Source organism: Hirsutella rhossiliensis, assembly GCF_020360975.1.
Source record: "Hirsutella rhossiliensis strain HR02 chromosome Unknown scaffold00006, whole genome shotgun sequence".
NCBI lineage: Eukaryota > Fungi > Ascomycota > Sordariomycetes > Hypocreales > Ophiocordycipitaceae > Hirsutella > Hirsutella rhossiliensis.
In genome coordinates, this window is record NW_025408672.1 from 2,539,036 (window position 1) to 2,555,510 (window position 16,475).

Sequence of the window (16,475 nt, forward strand, 5' to 3'; positions counted from 1 at the left end):
GGTAAGCACTATACGTCTATTTAAAAGACCCCCCGCCTAGCCCTTAGCCTAAAAAAGGACCTTATAGGGAGGCCTAGGCCGACCCTCTCGGCCTTCTACTAGCTCCTCTTTAGGGCCGGCTTCTTATTTTCCTTCCTAAAAAGGACTAATAAGGTAGACCGAGACGACTGCCGCTACGGCTAAGGAAGGCATACGGCTAGGCACCTTATCCTAAGGTGCCTGAACTATAGGAGGGAAAGAGAGGTCCTTTACCGGACCTCTAAGAGACGGAAGGGGGCCCTTAGCCTACCTATTCTCTATAGCTCTAAGGAAGGAAGGGAAGCCCTTCTAACCTTCTTAGCTAAAACAGAGATAGGGACAGCTAAGTGGCTCGAAAAGGAGTAACCTAGGGGCCCTAGGGCCCTTAGGGGGGAAAATCACCGCGCGGGAGGAACCAGACTGACCTTTCCTTTATTATTGCCTTTATAGCTACCCTTTCCCTAATTGGTTGTAAGCCCCCGGGCTCTATAGCTAGCTAGGACTGCTAATAGGGGCCTAGGCCCCTACTAGCCTCGCCATGGCCCTAGAGGCTGCATGCGAGTAATGATATAAAAAAAAAGATGCAGTTGTTGATCTCTAAAGAGCTCCCCCAGTGAGCTGTGGTTACCCCCTTGTCTTTATATAGGTCCTGCCGCGCCTCGTGATCCCCACTTCGGGTCTCTAAGCGTGTGACACACGCCGTGAATATATTTAGGCAATGACTATGCGCGCCGAACCACTTTGCTTACGGACGCCGCCTTACGGACCCGGGTTAACATCATCCTCCTCCATCATCTTCATGATCCGTTTTGACCATCAATCAATCAATTGAGTCTATCAATTGCTTTTTTGGGCAATCCTACTTCGTATAGCTGCCTCTCTGCTGCGTCGGGTGGTGCAAGAAACCCGAGTTTCTGACAAAAGTGCTGTTGCAATCATGTTGCCCCATGTCCTTTATGCCGTTCAATGGTTGCAACTGCCACAGGCATTGTGGTTCCTCGTCATTCAATTCTACCCGTGCCGCCTTATAACCTTTATAGCGACGTAAGCATAACATCCCATGATGCTCCTGCCAAGGCTGAGCAGAACATACATGTCTGTCGATGGACTGTTAATCTGGTACTCATGAGGTAGGGGCAGCACAAGAAAGGATAAAGATGCATGATCTAGCTAGAAAGAAGCGGCCACAGGGCCCTATTTATGCCGTAGTCAGAGGGACCCTCAGGTGACTTACATAGGCACCAAACTGGCCCCATACGTGAGGTCTTTATGGGTCCCCGATACATGGCCTCATAATGATCCTTCAGGTGGCCCTCCCTTGATCCTTCAGGTGACCTACTAACAGCGGTGCCTATACTAGCCGACAATGTCCTATCGCTAATATGGAACGGACGCTCTAGATTTCTGCGCCTCCTGGAGGCGGCCTCGACCTGGTATCTCAGCGCACAGCATAAGCCAGTGCCGGTGCCGAGGAAGCCCAGCTACGAGGCCGGGAGACATGTCAGCCTCGTGGTGCCCACCGTCGACACGCCCAACGAATTTGCGGCGTCGCTGCGCACGTGGGCCAGCGCCGGCCCCAAGGAGATCATTGTCGTGACGGTCCCGCACGACGCGGCCCGGGTCAGAGCCCTGGTGGCGGCGGCGCTGGTGCCGGCCGGGGTGCCGGTGACGGTGCTCACGCACCCGCGCGCCACCAAGCGCGGCCAGCTAAGCTGCGGCATCCGCCATAGCACCGGCGCCATCATCGCCGTCGCCGACGACGATACGTACTGGAAACCCTCGGTGCTGGCACACCTGCTCGCTCCCTTCGAGGACCCCTCGGTGGGCGGCGTCGGCGGCCGGGGCCGGGCGGCCGCGCCGCCGCCCGGGCGCCATAAGTGGAACTGCTGGGAGGCCGCCGCCGCATTGCGCAACTGGAGGTTCGGAATCAACGAGGCCGCTAATAATGCTCTTGGCGGTGGCTGCTTTGTCCTCTCGGGCCGCACCGCCCTATATCGCGCCGAAATCTTACGCCAGGACGCTTTCCTCTACGCCTTTACCCACGACTACTGGCTCGGCAAGTACCTCCTCGACTCCGGTGATGATGTGTATATTACACGATGGGTCCAATCGCACGGCTGGTCTATTAGGGTCCAGTCCAATCCCGAGGCAGAAGTCCTTAGTACTGCTAAAGACTCTTGCGCCTTTCTTAGGCAGTGTACGCGCTGGCATCGCAACTCGATAAGAGTGACCTGGCGAACTGTTTTCTATATCCCGCGGTTTATGAAGTCGGGTGCCCGTCTTTCTTCCTGGTTATGTATTGGATCACTAATAAATTTCTAATAGCAATCCGCGCATGGCAACGCAGATTATTAACAACCTTATACGCCCGCTGACTGGAATTATACGCTTGTGGGGGATATTCATCTTTCTAATTGGCATGGAATCCGATGCATTAAGCGGGTAGGAAGCCTGATTTGCCAAGAGGCGTGATTAATAAAAACTAATATGGTCTATATAGATCGAGATATCCCCTAACCTGGGCTAATATTGCTGTCGAACTCTGTCACGATATTACCTTTCTAGTCAAGCACCCTCAGGCACTTACCCTTACGAATATTATTTGCTTTCCACTGTTCCAGCGATTTTATACCTTACAATCACCTTACTGCCTCTTTACTATTAACCATGTACGGATAATCTGCTGTCCCCTACTCTATGTATAAGCTGGCCTAATATGATGCGTGTAGACAGGCTGGTTGACTCGAGATATGGGTCCCGAGTCCGTGTTATATGACGGCCTGCCGATTCAGGCTGCGTCGCGCCCAACCTGGAAGCAGTTCTGGGAGAGGAACCCTTGGTCTCGTCCAGCTGGTATTGTAACGGTCTCAACTGAGTGTATTGACAAGTAATTGAGCGCCTGCAACGAGTATCCTAAAGCTGGAGAGAAAAGAAAGGAGATAAAAACTCGAAGGCCCTAGAGCTCGTATGGGTCTCGTCAAGAGCGGTGCCGAGACTCCTACGGGTTCAACATGATATCCGTGCGTGAGGGAGAACGGGCTGAGACCTGTGGAGGTACAGTTGCGACTGTTGATGCCAGATGGCAATCGTGGCCGCAGGCAATAGCTCGTCCTAGTTACATGTATTCTGCGCATACGTCGCGAATATGCGAATGAACCGCCCGACCTCTTGATTGGCTCTCTCCGTCGCACAATCTGTCTCGGGATGCCACGCTGTCGATAGTCTCTGCCTGATTCGTAACAGCTCGAATGGCGTCTCCAAATGATGCTTCGGCCCCATACATCAAAGTTCTTCACGAACTGTCGTACGTCCGCATCCAGACCCAGCCAATAGAACCTTGGACTCAACAAAGTCTTTGGCGTGTCCCGGCCAGGGTGCCCTGTGAGTGCCGAGTCGTGCGTCTCCTGCATGTGCCGTATGCGTAGGGATTGACTCAATCTCTGCCCGAAGTTGTGATGATGATAGATGAAGCATTATGCCCACTGCTCTCTCGCCCCAAGGCATGACTTCAATGTTCCTTGACGATATAGGTCACAATGTACCCCTGTCGCGGCCCGAAGACCTTGACAAGTAGCTGCCACGCCTGCTTGATGTCAGGCTCGGCTTTGGCGTATATACTTCGTACATGTAACATGCCGTCCCGGCTGGAGTCAACATGAAGCTGATCGTTTCCCGCCCTCGGGACTCCTTCATCTACTTCTTCTGCTGTGGTTGCCACGGCGGCAGGATTGTCGGGCTGTTGTTCCAGGGCGCTGTTGGTGTCGTTTGAGCGGCCCCTTGGCCCCCTTGCCGCCGCCTCTCCGCCGCACCCTCTCCCCCCCCCTTACCTGGCGTTGTTGACGTCATTAGTGCCGTCCCATATGAAGGCACTGCTGCTGCTATGCTTGGGGGGAAGCATTGTCTAGGCCTCCCTCGTTATCTGTGATGATGACACAAAGCTCCAGGACCCCAATCTCTCGCCGTATGTCGTCGGGGCGCCTGCAAAGCCACGGATAGCCCACTTCCTTCTCTGTAACGCTGAGGTCAAGGCCGAAGTTGGCTACTCGTACTTACCTTATATAGTCAAGGGACTGTTGGGCTGCAAGGCCGTAAGGTCAGGGAGGGGCATAGCTCTCAGCCGCAGCGGGGTGATCCCTCCCCTCAATCATCATCAATCTTTATGATCCGTTCTGATAATCAATCAATCAATCGAGTCTCTCTATCAATTGCCCATTCAGGAACTCCTATGACTGCCTCTCTGCTGCGTCGGAAGGTAACAGAAACCCGAGTTTCTGTCACCAACTAACCTACCTAGGTAGTTTTCACCTTGGCAGACACCCCCGGTTCTTGAGGATTTCGATTCATCATCTTGTATACATGTATTCAGCTGGGAATGTCCAACTTGACACGTCAATTCACATTGGACACATACATGTAATTAGGGGCTAATATTGATACGGGGGTTTTAAAGCCGACACTTCCCGCGCTGGACGTTCCCGTACACTTGACATTCAACACACTCGACGGCAAGATCATGACTGCCGCTTCTTCCTCCGCCCCCCACAGAACCACCTATCCGTGGCCCAACGCCCCAGACATGGCCCCGGTGGGCTTTACGCCCGAGGCGCTCGACACCGTCTGCTACATGTACCCACATGCAGCCAGCCGTCGTCAGCCACAATATGAAGTCGAGCACGAGGATCGGCATCTCAACATGCTCCTAGAGCCGCCTGCAACACCACTCGTTGCAGTCGTTGGGGTGGGGTACGTTGGAGCATGCCTGGTTGAAGTCTTCTCACGGGAATACGACACGCTGGGTTACGACCTGTCTGAAACCCGCATTAACAACCTGAAGCACGCCTTTTCCCCCAACTCACGAGTAGTCTTGACAGCCAACCCGCAGCATCTAGAGAAAGCCACGCACTACCTGATTTCGGTGCCCACGCCCCTTCTCCCCGACAAGAGCATCGACTTGTCGTGCTTGCGCGATGCGGTCCAGACGGTGGCTGCTCACGCCCGCCGGGGGTCCACCATTGTGATAGAAAGCTCTGTTGCCCTCGGCACGACCAGGAGGCTGCTCGGCCCGTTGGCGAAGCACGGTCGTCATTACGCGGGAATGTCTCCTGAGGCACGTCTGGCCATGGGCCTGGGCTAACCAGACTCTGTTTGCTAACCGTGCCTACAAGCATGACAGCGCATTGACCCGGGCCGCGCGGAGCCACCTGCGCATGCCATACCAAAGGTGGTATCGGGCTTGGATGACGTGGTTCCTGGTTCTCTAGATAAGATTACGCAGCTATACGGCAGAGTCTTCCGACGTCTTGTTCCCGTATCGACCCCGGAAGTGGCAGAAATGACCAAACTGTACGAAAATTGCCAGCGCATGATATGCCTCGCCTATGCCAATGAGATGGCCGACGCCTGCATGCCGTACAACATCAACCCATTTGAGGTATGCGCTGCTGCGTCGACGAAGCCATTCGGATATTTGCCCTTTACCCCGGGAGTCGGCGTCGGCGGCCCTTGCCTTCCAGTCAACCCCTACTATCTCCTCTCGACCTGTCCATTCCCCCTTTTGCGTGCCGCCAGCGAGACCATGTCACGCCGGCCTGCCAACATGGCCAAGCGGGCGATTCGGCAACTCATGGTCGGGCGATTCAACAAGACCAAGCCTCGGGTGCTCGTGGTCGGGGTGGCGTATAAGGCTGGACAACCAACCATTACCAACTCGCCGGGCCTGGACCTCATCCGCCATCTCTCAACGGGTACCCGAGTTGTCTTCGCGGACCCGCTGGTGTCACAGCACAGAGTACATCAGGTACAGCGCCTCGAGGACAGCGCCTGGAACCGGGAGAGCCTTTTGGACAAGATCAAAGATGTCGCTATTGAATGGTGGTGTAAATAAAAACATGATGAAATGCGGTCGAACCAAGATGGTGAGACGGCTAATAACCAGCAGCTTGTAAGCGCCACCGGTTCAGTTACTGGAAACCCACACCAGTGGTGTGAGGGTTTCGTATCGAGATCAAGCTGAGCAATGTTCTCCAAGGCAAGGGTTGGTTGAAGAAGCAGCATACGTCGGTTCTAGATACCAGACGTAGCGCAAGGAAGCAAGAGAAAGACACCATGTGGCTTCATCGCGCGAAGGACAAAAGTAGCCATGTCACGTGATGGCGCGCGTGACATCCTTGGCGCTCAGGTCCGTGACAAGGGGCATGCTGGCGCCGACTTGAGCTGCTGGCATGCCCGATGCGTCCCACCACTGGTTACCAGCAGGCAACAGTGGGCCTTGCACTCCACCATCTGCTTCGGGGGGAGAGCACTCCACTGTCGGGGGGCTTGGCCTAACCATGTTGCCCTATGGCTGAGTCCTTGGCCCCCCCCCAACGCGCATTTGATGGCCGGGAACGCCGACGCCGAGAGTTTCAAAGGCTTCAAAGAGAAAGGATGCATGGTTTCGGCCTGTGCCCGGTGGGATTCGAGTCTCCTTTGGAAAGCCGGGACACATCCACGAAGCTGCTGCTTATTATCGAGCCTACCTACTAAAAGTGAAGAAAGGCACAGGCGCCCAAAGGATAAGGTCGGCGAATAACCACGTTCGCGAGGGTAAACCCCTTCTTCCCAGTCAAATACAATTGTATACTCTCTGCGTCAGCCCTACTACTTGCCCAAGACCAAATCTCTATTTGGCCACACCCATACGACGCGACTCCCACTCGGGTGGGACCCGATTCATCTAATGACTCTACTGTACTCATGCTTTACCTAGCCCATCTTTATCTATATTTCCATTCCGAACCTGGCCTGACGAAAGCTTCGTCAGTGTAAGCAAGCCCTTTCTATTGTGATTGAGGGTATACTTACTGACTCTTTTGGCAGAATGACACCATCAACAAACAGATGGAGGTTCTCAACCGAATATATCGTCCTGCCAACGTCCATTTTACCCTCAGTAACATCAGTCGAACAGCCAATCCTAAATGGACCGTAGGTGAGGACGAGATTGGAATGAAGAAGGAGCTACGAAGAGGCGACTTCTCCAGCTTTAACCTATATTTCGTTAGTTACCTTCACAGGGAGGCGCCGAAATTCAAGGCCGAGCTTCCTTCCCCTGGTATTTTAGCACCGATGGTTCTCCCCGTCTTCCAAATGAAACCGAAGTCATACTGGATGGTGCCTGCGTACTAGCATCCACTGCTCCTGGTAGCCCTGGGATTTTTACCGATTTGGGAATGACTGCTGTCCACGAGGCGGGCCACTGGCTGAGCCTTCTTCACCCCTTTTATGACGCGTCTCCCGGTCGGCACCCCTGCGATTCAAATGTCGACTTGCTCCCCGACACACCTCCTCAAGCTGCCGTTACCTATGGATGTGAAGCCGCGAAATTGAGGTGTTCTGCCACGGGTTGCGTCCCAGAACTCGTGTCGGGGGAAGGTTTTCAAGCTAATACCTGCATTGACGTTCATGGCCCTGATCCTGTGAACAATATTACGACTTATAATTTCGAGTAAGTGGTCATCGGTAGAACCCGTTACACATCGGCATTTGACTGGCATTGCTTAAAGCGCTTGCAGGAATGAGATTACGACTGGCCAGATCATGCGAATACACCAGGCCTTTCATTATTTTCGTGCCAAGAAAGTTCTTCCTGACAACGGCCCCGTGAGTCAATAAGGGTCTCCGATTTGACGATCCTGCGGATTGCCTCGGAAAGGAAGCATAGTTATGGGTGGAGAACTATTACGGCGGGTTACTATGTCCGAGCCTTCGATCTTTGTATGCAATTATTCCGTTAGATTAAAAAATGCCGCCTATTGCCAGAGCTCATAATAGTCCAGACCATTAAGAGGACTAATAGTCCAAACTGCAGTCCAGACCGGTAGTCCATGGACTAATGGTCCTGTACATGTCTCTCGCACTGGACTGGCGGTCCGGTCTACGTCCGTCGGACCAGACTGATGATTCAGTCTGCTTTCTGCCAGGCAGGCGTCGGCGTGCTCTGCGGCCGTTGAGTGGTTTGCATCCTCAGACTTGGAGCAGTATTTGGCCGCGTAATCGATTACCTGCTGTAGACTCGTGTAGGGCGTAACATGTACATTGGCTAGCCACGCAACGGTAAGCAAGCGCTTGTAGTGGTTAATCTAGCTGGCCATCGTTCTGCTCGCCCCTAAATCTCCAGCGCTTAGAGTAAAGAACCTTGTCAAGGGAGACTAGCAGGCGCTGGCCGTAAAGAAGTCTAAAGGGCACTTTACCCTGCTTGGTATGCTTATTAAGCTGCATATGGTAGTTATCACAGCGGTAGCGTTACATACGGTTGACTACCATCGATAGGAACTAAACGGTGAGGGGCTGCTCTAGTATATTACCAACTAAGGGATCCTCTTCCCTGGGTACCTATCTATATTCGCTAAGACTCTAGGTTGATAGCAGATATATAATATCCCTAGATTTAGGCGAGTCACTCCTTGGCCTTATTATTATTATAATCCAAGTCTAGGTGGTCACTTACTGATATAGGCCATAGTACCATGCCCCACCCCCCTTTCGGTAACACCCACCTTTCGGTAGCGCAATTGAAAAATTCTCCACCAAAAGTCTACCATTTGAACTACATGAAATATGATCAGAACTTAACATTATAAACACAAAAAATATATCATTCCGTAGAGAAATGGACGCTCTTATATGTACCGGCGCTTTTTACCATTCGCCCGGATCTGGTGGTGACTGGAAGGGCTTCGTGCCACCTTGACTTCAATCACTGAAGCTGTCTCCACCTCTGAGACCGCCTCCTCCTCTGTGTCAGAATTCAGCACAACGGCTATCTCTGGCTTTTAATTTGGGAATGGCTTCCTCAGCCACCAAAGCTTCACTGAGAGTCATGAACCGTCTGTTCGGGTTCGGAATTGCTCTCCTCTTCTTGCCTCTCTGCAGCCGGGCCACTTCTTCCTCTAGCTTCGCGATTCTGTTGCTGTGCTCGGCAAGCGTCTGTTCTTGGGCTTCAAAGCCTCTAGCTATCACGGCGTATCGTCTCCGGGTGCCAGGAGTCTTGTTCTTTCCGAAATCGCGAATCTGGCGGCTGTTTCTTGGCGTATCATCAGAACCCAAAATGGCGCGGACTTTGGAGACGTCTCTACAATGTCCGCGTGAATTTCTGGATGCCGCAATGCCTTGGATCGTGAGATCGGCCAATTCCCAGTGACCCTCCAGCCGGACAATATATTCTTTGCCGTCATTCCAACCTCGCGCGCTTTAGCATATGCCCGTATAAAATTGACCTTATGAACAGGCGCAGAATCGGTCAAACAGGTCAATTTCTGAAGTTCTTTCCGGTAAGCTGCCTTGGAGGCATTGAATACACCGTTATCTAACGGCTGGAGGCCATGAGAGCAGTGGGCAGGAAGGTAACAGCAATAAACGTTGTTCAAAAAGCATGTGGCCATCCATGCATCCTGGTCTCGGTTAACAGTAATTCCTACAGAGGTGGATAAAGAAACGCACCGTTGCATGACTTCCATGTCCATCTAATATGATCAGTCTAGCATCTGAGGCATCGGCTGGTCGCGTCTGGGGCAAATAGACCCTCTCAAGCCACTCAATAGCGATATGGTTGTCCGTCCATCCGTTGGGCGACGTTATGTAATGCCAGTCGGCTATTTTGCCGAATTCCGTCAAGAACCACTGTTTCTGAAGCTCTTTGCCCTTAAAGATAATGCCAGGGTAAGGACACGGCCGTCCGCGGTGATAGCTTCAATAAATGAGGTCCAGTTGCGGGACTGTGGCCCTTTCAGAAGGGCCTTCCGTTTTGGGTCTGCACTCCCAACCACAAGACTATCCAAACCTGGCAAAAAGAGTCTGGTTAGTAAAAGTAATGAAAGACAAGCCAAATACTCACCAAAGCCAGACATAATACCGCCTTCGTCAACATTCACGGTATTTTCTGGTTTAATCCATCCATACTCCTTTTCCCTGATATCGAAGAACCAGTGAACCGCCCGAGGCGTAAAAGCATTAAATCGGTTAGCTTCCTGACGTCTCCCACGCTTGTTCTTGATGTCCGGATGGCGATTGATGAATTTAGAGACCCAGTTGCGCCCCACTGTCCGCTCGTTGTTCAGTTGCTTTATAAGAGCCTCCACACATGCGGATCTGACTGTGGAGGGAGCATAGCCGAGAGACTCTTGGCGGAGGATCCAAGAAACCAAGCGAGCTTCCTGAGACTTACTCAAGAGTTGACGAGGCTGGATCTGATCAGCCAGGGCTACCTGGCCTTTGAGTCTGTCGGAAATAGACTGCTGAGGTATGTCATACTTTTGGGCGGCGCGGTACTGCGACAAGCCCAGGGTGGTTTTCCATACATGGAAAGGCCTGCAATCGATAATCGGTATCGGCCCCACATTTATTGCAAGTATTGCAATACACCTTTCCATACTTGGTCCGTGCACGACGACAAAATGTCACTGAAGACACCTTCGACAAGATGGACAAATTCACACCATATGGTGAATTAAAAATACGAAGTAATTGATTGAGCTCAATGATAATGTCCAAAAAGAGAGGGTAGGCAAATCTTACGTGTTTTGTTCCAAGACGAGGAGGGAAATCAGACGGGAATTTGCACGAATTCTCACGCCACGGTCACGCCACCGCCCCTTCCCTCTTCAAGACATTGTTCTTCACCCAATGCTTCAACCAATTCTCCTTTTCAATTTGGTCCGCATCCAATTGTGCCCTTTCCCAGGAGATCGTACGACGAGCCCTGAAAACACCTGTTCCGGCTCGTCGCTCATCGCTGGCATTGATAGGATGTCTATTGCCATTCGTGATAACTTCGGCCGTCGGTTCCTATGTCGCTCTTGAAGCCACCATGATAAAGCAGTTGTTGGCGCAATCTCATATGGATCACCTGAGATGTAATCTTCATACTCGTCTTGACTTGTAGGTCGAGCACAATTCTGCAGATTTCTTGAAATACGATCAAATGCATCAAGGCCATTGTCTTCTTCTTCGTCCAGTACATGATACGAAATTGTACCGTCGTTTGTATTTCGGTAAGAGTAGCAAAGGTCTTTGACCCGTTTGAAAGCAGTTTTATGCCACTTCTTCTAATTTGAGTGGATGTACGTCGTGCGATAGCTTGGATGAAGGACCAAAGAAGCGGCGTAATAGGGCGAATTCTCTTTATTGATAATTTCTTGGTCAAGGTAGCCTTTGAAGACACGGCCCAGATCCCACGCTTGCCCGTAGAGTTGATCAAATCCTTCGATGATGGACGGTTGAAGAGGAGATAAATTCTCTGCGACGTTGATGACATACTTTCTTGCCCTCAGGGTGTTTTCGAAAGCTGGCTGTGACAGAAGTACTGTAGGGATCATTCTGGGGACAATAAAGATAATATATGAGGCGGTTCCTGCCTTTGAACTCCGCTTCCCCTAACCCTTTTACTACCGGTACACTACTGCCAGATGAGCATGTTTTCATGATCCAAAAGCAGGTTTTTCTTGTCTTGGGAGATATAGACGCGAATGAATCCGAAGCAATGGATTCAGAATCGAAGAAACATAACTAACACAGGCTCAGAATCCATTGTCGCCAGGTGATAATGGTATGCTGTGGGTTGGTGGTGAGGCTGATTTTGTGGATGTGCGGATTTGTAGCGGGGTTCCAGGCCCACAGCCCTGTAGGTAGCCCCTGTAGGAACCCTTGTTAGTGGCGTGGTTCAGCCAATAGTATGGAAATACATGGATCCATATCCATACCTATTCCATGCCATTCATGGAAAGGGTATTTCCATATTTAGATATGGAAAACCACCCTGGACAAGCCGTTTTTTGTGACATCAATTATCGCATTAGCCATAATATCCTCCGTATAAATACTCCGAGGCCGCTTTAAGGTCATTTTGGTCATGTGGTGGAGGAATAACGAGAAGAATCATCGTCAGGAGGCGGAAGGAGATTAGGGGGTTGGATGGTAATTTCGCGTGCAAGGTACGCACAGGCCGCAGACCCCTGTACAAACATTCAACCATCGAAAAGTAGAATTCAATCAATCCACTATCTACTCCAAGTGACGGCTTGTGAATATCTTCAAAGCTGGCTGGAATCCGTGTAAGTGAAATTGATGGTTTTTGGTGGGGATATTTTCTAATGCGCTACCGAAAGGTGGGTGTTACCGAAAGGGGGGTGGGGCATGGTAGTAACCGGAACCCTTGCTCTGCTACTCGTAACGGCTATAAAATTCCGTTAGGGTAGACTTCTGCTTTAGGAGAATAGTCTTAAGCAGCATATAACGCTTATAGAAGTAGTAAGCAGCGATATAGGCGTTATCTCGCAGCAGTTACTAGGATAGAGCCATCCGCGCCGCCTTAGGAGCTACTTGTCACTCGTCGAATCGAGGCACATAATAGTATAGGGATTGCTAGTAGTAGCCCGCTACACTTATAGTAGCAAAAAGGCTAGGCCTGCCTAGATTATAGGTATATGCTTCTATTTTCTTCCTTTGCTTATATTAATATGGTTAGGTGCCCTTAATTACAGCGAGGCTGCCGAGATATACAGATTGTGTTGAGGCCTTATCCAACACTCTATTCGTGCGACCGACCTCCGAATTATGCTATATGCCGGGCCATGGGAGAAATGTAGAAGGGGTAATATGAAATGCCGACGGATCTTCTAGATATGATAAATCGAGGACTGAGCCGGGGGTGTCTGATTCTGAGCTTGGCCTGTCGGAAGCTAAGCTTGACGTTAATAGTGACGGGCTTTGACGTGCGGCCAAGGCTAGTGATAGACGATTCGAGTTCAAAACCTAATGCCTGCCGCCTTTGAAATAATCAGACCCTATTGTTGCGTCTTCTTTTATTAGAGGACACCTCGAACGCAAATTCGCGCCTTGAACTTCCAGGGATATCTATGCATTTTGAACTTATATTGCAAGGCCTAATTAGCGGCAAAACGTGGCCGGTCGCCTGATCTCTTAGGATCGTTTGAACCGTTCCACGTTTAGTCGCGTTTGTCCAGCCGAATTCCGATGAGTTTTCTTACTTCTGGTTCGAATTGGTGGCCCATATGTTTGTTCATGCATCATAGACGCTTTATGAGTCCGACTGAAGCTCCAGCGGCCCGTGAAGCGATTCTAGGAAGCAGGCGTCTAAAGAACCCCATTGTGGTGGGTTTTAACCCGCCGAGAAGGAGGCGGGGCCAGAAACGAAGACAGCTTTAGTGGTTGAAGTGAAGGGGCCTGAGCCTCTTCAGCGCACTCGATCGATCCGCGCACCAAGAGAACCCGAATCCGAATAGATACTTCAATTCCCTACAAAATAACATAACGATTTCCTTCATGGCTTCAGTTTGTCATCGGGAACAATGCAATCCAACGCCTAGGTTCCACTGAGGTTAGTGCCATTTGGCTGAGCAAGGGGGCAGATGGCAGTGCGAAGAAACGGCAACAGACGGCAGGATATGGCAACCTGATATCGGCCTGACAAACCCTTCACTTGCCATGTAGGCCCGAGTCCATTAACAACGGCGCAGAGACTTCATCAGTTCTCTGATTCTTGACGTGTCATATGTGAGCAGCTCCCTGTCTTGCGGAACGAATGCCTTGACTCAGACTCTGGCCCCGGGCACTGCGAGGTTCACGATTATGACGACGGCGGGGCGACACCCTCGGGGACCTGCCTCATATTGGGGTCGATAAGACGCGTTGCAGTGTGCTCTTTTGCGTTGCATTGGTTCATGCAAGCAAAGCGTAAAGCAACTGCGGGTTCAGCCTGCAGTCCGACGGGTTCTGAACACGTCAAACGCAGCATATGTCCGCCGCAGCTCGTGCGACAAGAAGGCATCATGTGAAGCGTTGGACATGCTCGTGCTTGAGCGGCGGCTACGCGGTCCGTATTGCCGTGGGATATTATGCAGCACGTTCATGTCAAACACAATCAAGTCCTATGCCGTTCATTGGCTCTCTCTTTCCCCGAACGTAGTAGATGACCGTGCTGCACCCACTATAGAGTGGTATCACTTACATGTTGTGCGACACGATTCATAGTGGGCGGCATTGTAGTCCTCGTTTCCCCCAGACTGTAAGGCAAGTCTCGGGGATTTGATCGACTCGAAGACCCCCAACTTCCAAGTATGAAGCGAGCCGATTCTAACCGGATCCGTAGCAGATTCCCACAAAGCGCCTAGTTAACAAAGCAAAAGGCTAGATTCTGACGCCTAGTCTGAGGGGCTTTGACTGAAACGACAGAACGAGATCCGATGATCGGAAATTCAGGATTCAGGACCTTTCCAAGCGTGTCCGCCCTTCTCTCCAGCCCTTCTGCTCCAAGTACGTCTTTGGCTCGGCATCCTCGCCTCTTTCTTTTGGCTGCCGCCGTAAATCGAAGCGCTTCTTGAATACGTGGTTCTATTTCGGCTTGTCACGAGGTCCTGGTTGAGATGGAGGGACTTGAATCGGGAAGCTGAGATTCTGGACCCTAGCTACTGGCTGTTGCGCTGCGGGCTCCAATAAGTAGAGCATGGCACGGGTGACTGCGGATGCACCTATCCATGAGTTGCGACGCATGGTTTCGCCGAGTTGGCCAACTATCACGTGAATACAGTGCGCTGCAAATCCAGTCGCCGACAATACGACGGTTCTTTTGTACGAGGGTGGTGTGATCGAGGTTATGACTGGCTCCTGGGGGCGCATGTATGGAGTTGTCGACTCGTTGCCTCGAGCACGATGCTATAGGCTCAAGCTGACCAATTTAAAGCGCCGTCGTACCGAGAGAGGTTTGGAAGCATTATACCTCATCGTCGATTGGATTGAGCTCTGCTATGGGCGGGGACCAGGCCGCAGAACCGGATCCATCACTGCCGTCGAATGGAGTTCACAAGCCGCCTTGCTAAACTACGTATGCTACCCACCAAATGATGTTGCACGTGAAGGTGTCTCGAGTTCCCGCGATCGATGCTGCTATAAGCCCTTCGCCTCTCTTTCAAGCTAGCGGTTTGATCTCCCTCGCATCTTTCTCCCGTTTTCCCGGTCCCAAATCCCGACTGTTCTTGAAGTTTGCGCGACTATTCAACCGTCCGTCCTACCTGCTCCCTTGCCAGTCATCGTCTGACCCAGCTACCTACCTCATCGTTCGGACTGGAGAAGCAACTACTCCTCCTCCCAGCCAGGATGCCCGTTGAGCCGGCGTCTGTGCCAGACTTCGACCACTTGCCCCAGGTAAAGGGCATGCCCCAGGGTTGCGCTTGGGGCATCTTCGACCAGCGCGGCAAGAAGGACCTTGTAGGCACGCTCAACTTTCTCACGCCGACTGTCATCAAGGCAGCTGTTGCCGAGGTCACGGATGGCGTGTCCATCTCCCTCAAGTAAGAAACAAGCATCTCATAGCGGTCGGCGATGCAAACACCAGCAAGCTTTGGGCTCCGCTCACCAGTGCCGCTCCTATAGTTGGCCTCTCAATGCCATCAGCAAGGTTGAACCCCTCTGCCGTACGCAGCCCAAACACAACGTCAAGTATCTCCCGGAGACGATGAAGGGCGTCGTCGGGAAGTCGTGGGACGACGAGCTTGAATTCAACACGCAGGATAGCAGCCAGTGGGATAGCCTGTGCCACATCCACCACCTTCCGTCTGGCCTCGTCTACAACGGCTTCAGCCCGGACAAGCAGTCCCTTGCTGCCAAATCAACCGTGGAGAACAAACTGCCCACCCTGGACCACTGGCACCCCCACGGGGGCCTCGTCGGACGAGGCGTGCTGCTCGACTACAAGGCATTTGCAGAAGAGACGGGCGTCCCCTTCAGCCCCCTGGACGGAATCTCCATCAAAGTAAAGGACCTTGAGTCTTGCGCCAAGTTCTTTGGCGTCGAGTTCCGGCCCGGAGACGTTCTCACCATCCGAACCGGTACGACAGATGCCCTCGAGAACCAGGCCAAGGAAGACATGAAAAGGCTGGCGTCGGGGCGGATGAGTGGCCTTGACGGGAGTGAGGAAATGGCAAGGTGGCTCTGGAACAAGCGATTCGCAGCCGTGGCATCCGACACATTTGCTCTCGAAGCCTTTACTTCGGTGAAGCCTGACGGAACGCTCGGCGAACTGGACAATCTGGGTATGTGAAACATTTCACTTCCAAGGTTCCGCAATGCTAAGCCCTCGACACTAATCTTGGCAGTTCTTCACCACTACCTGCTCGGCCTCTTTGGCATGCCGATTGGCGAACTCTGGGACCTCAAAAACCTGTCCGAATATTGCAAAAAGACGAAGCGGTATTCCTTCTTGGTAACATCGGCGCCTCTGAATCATCCTTGCCTCGTTGGCTCGCCAGCCAACGCCCTCGCGATTCTCTAGGCGCACGTAGGAAGAACAAAAGGCTCTGGTACGAGCGAGGCGAACACTCAAAAGTCCATTTTTTCAACGTGTCAATTCCATGCAAACGCCGGTTCATTCAAGCTTGTCGAGATGGTCGCTCGTTGGGTTGGTA

At 52.0% G+C, this 16,475-nt stretch overlaps 3 protein-coding genes across 3 annotated transcripts; all 3 read left to right on the forward strand.

Moving 5' to 3' along the window:
* Positions 1–1,081: 1,081 nt before the first annotated feature.
* On the forward strand, positions 1,082–2,893 carry HRG_06467 (glycosyltransferase like family 2 domain-containing protein; the record flags this gene model as incomplete). The annotated part of the gene is made up of 3 exons (XM_044864938.1): positions 1,082–1,113; positions 1,419–2,095; positions 2,811–2,893. The coding sequence occupies 3 exons, from the start codon at positions 1,082–1,084 to the stop codon at positions 2,891–2,893; spliced, it is 792 nt and encodes a 263-aa protein (XP_044719878.1).
* Positions 2,894–4,594: 1,701 nt separating this feature from the next.
* HRG_06468 (UDP-glucose/GDP-mannose dehydrogenase family, NAD binding domain-containing protein) lies at positions 4,595–5,902 on the forward strand (the record flags this gene model as incomplete). Its single annotated transcript, XM_044864939.1, has 2 exons — positions 4,595–5,125; positions 5,192–5,902. The coding sequence occupies 2 exons, from the start codon at positions 4,595–4,597 to the stop codon at positions 5,900–5,902; spliced, it is 1,242 nt and encodes a 413-aa protein (XP_044719879.1).
* Positions 5,903–15,168: 9,266 nt separating this feature from the next.
* HRG_06469 (putative cyclase domain-containing protein) lies at positions 15,169–16,342 on the forward strand (the record flags this gene model as incomplete). The annotated part of the gene is made up of 3 exons (XM_044864940.1): positions 15,169–15,362; positions 15,445–16,103; positions 16,167–16,342. 3 exons carry the CDS (start codon positions 15,169–15,171, stop codon positions 16,340–16,342), a joined length of 1,029 nt encoding a protein of 342 aa, XP_044719880.1.
* Between the last annotated feature and the right edge of the window lie 133 nt (positions 16,343–16,475).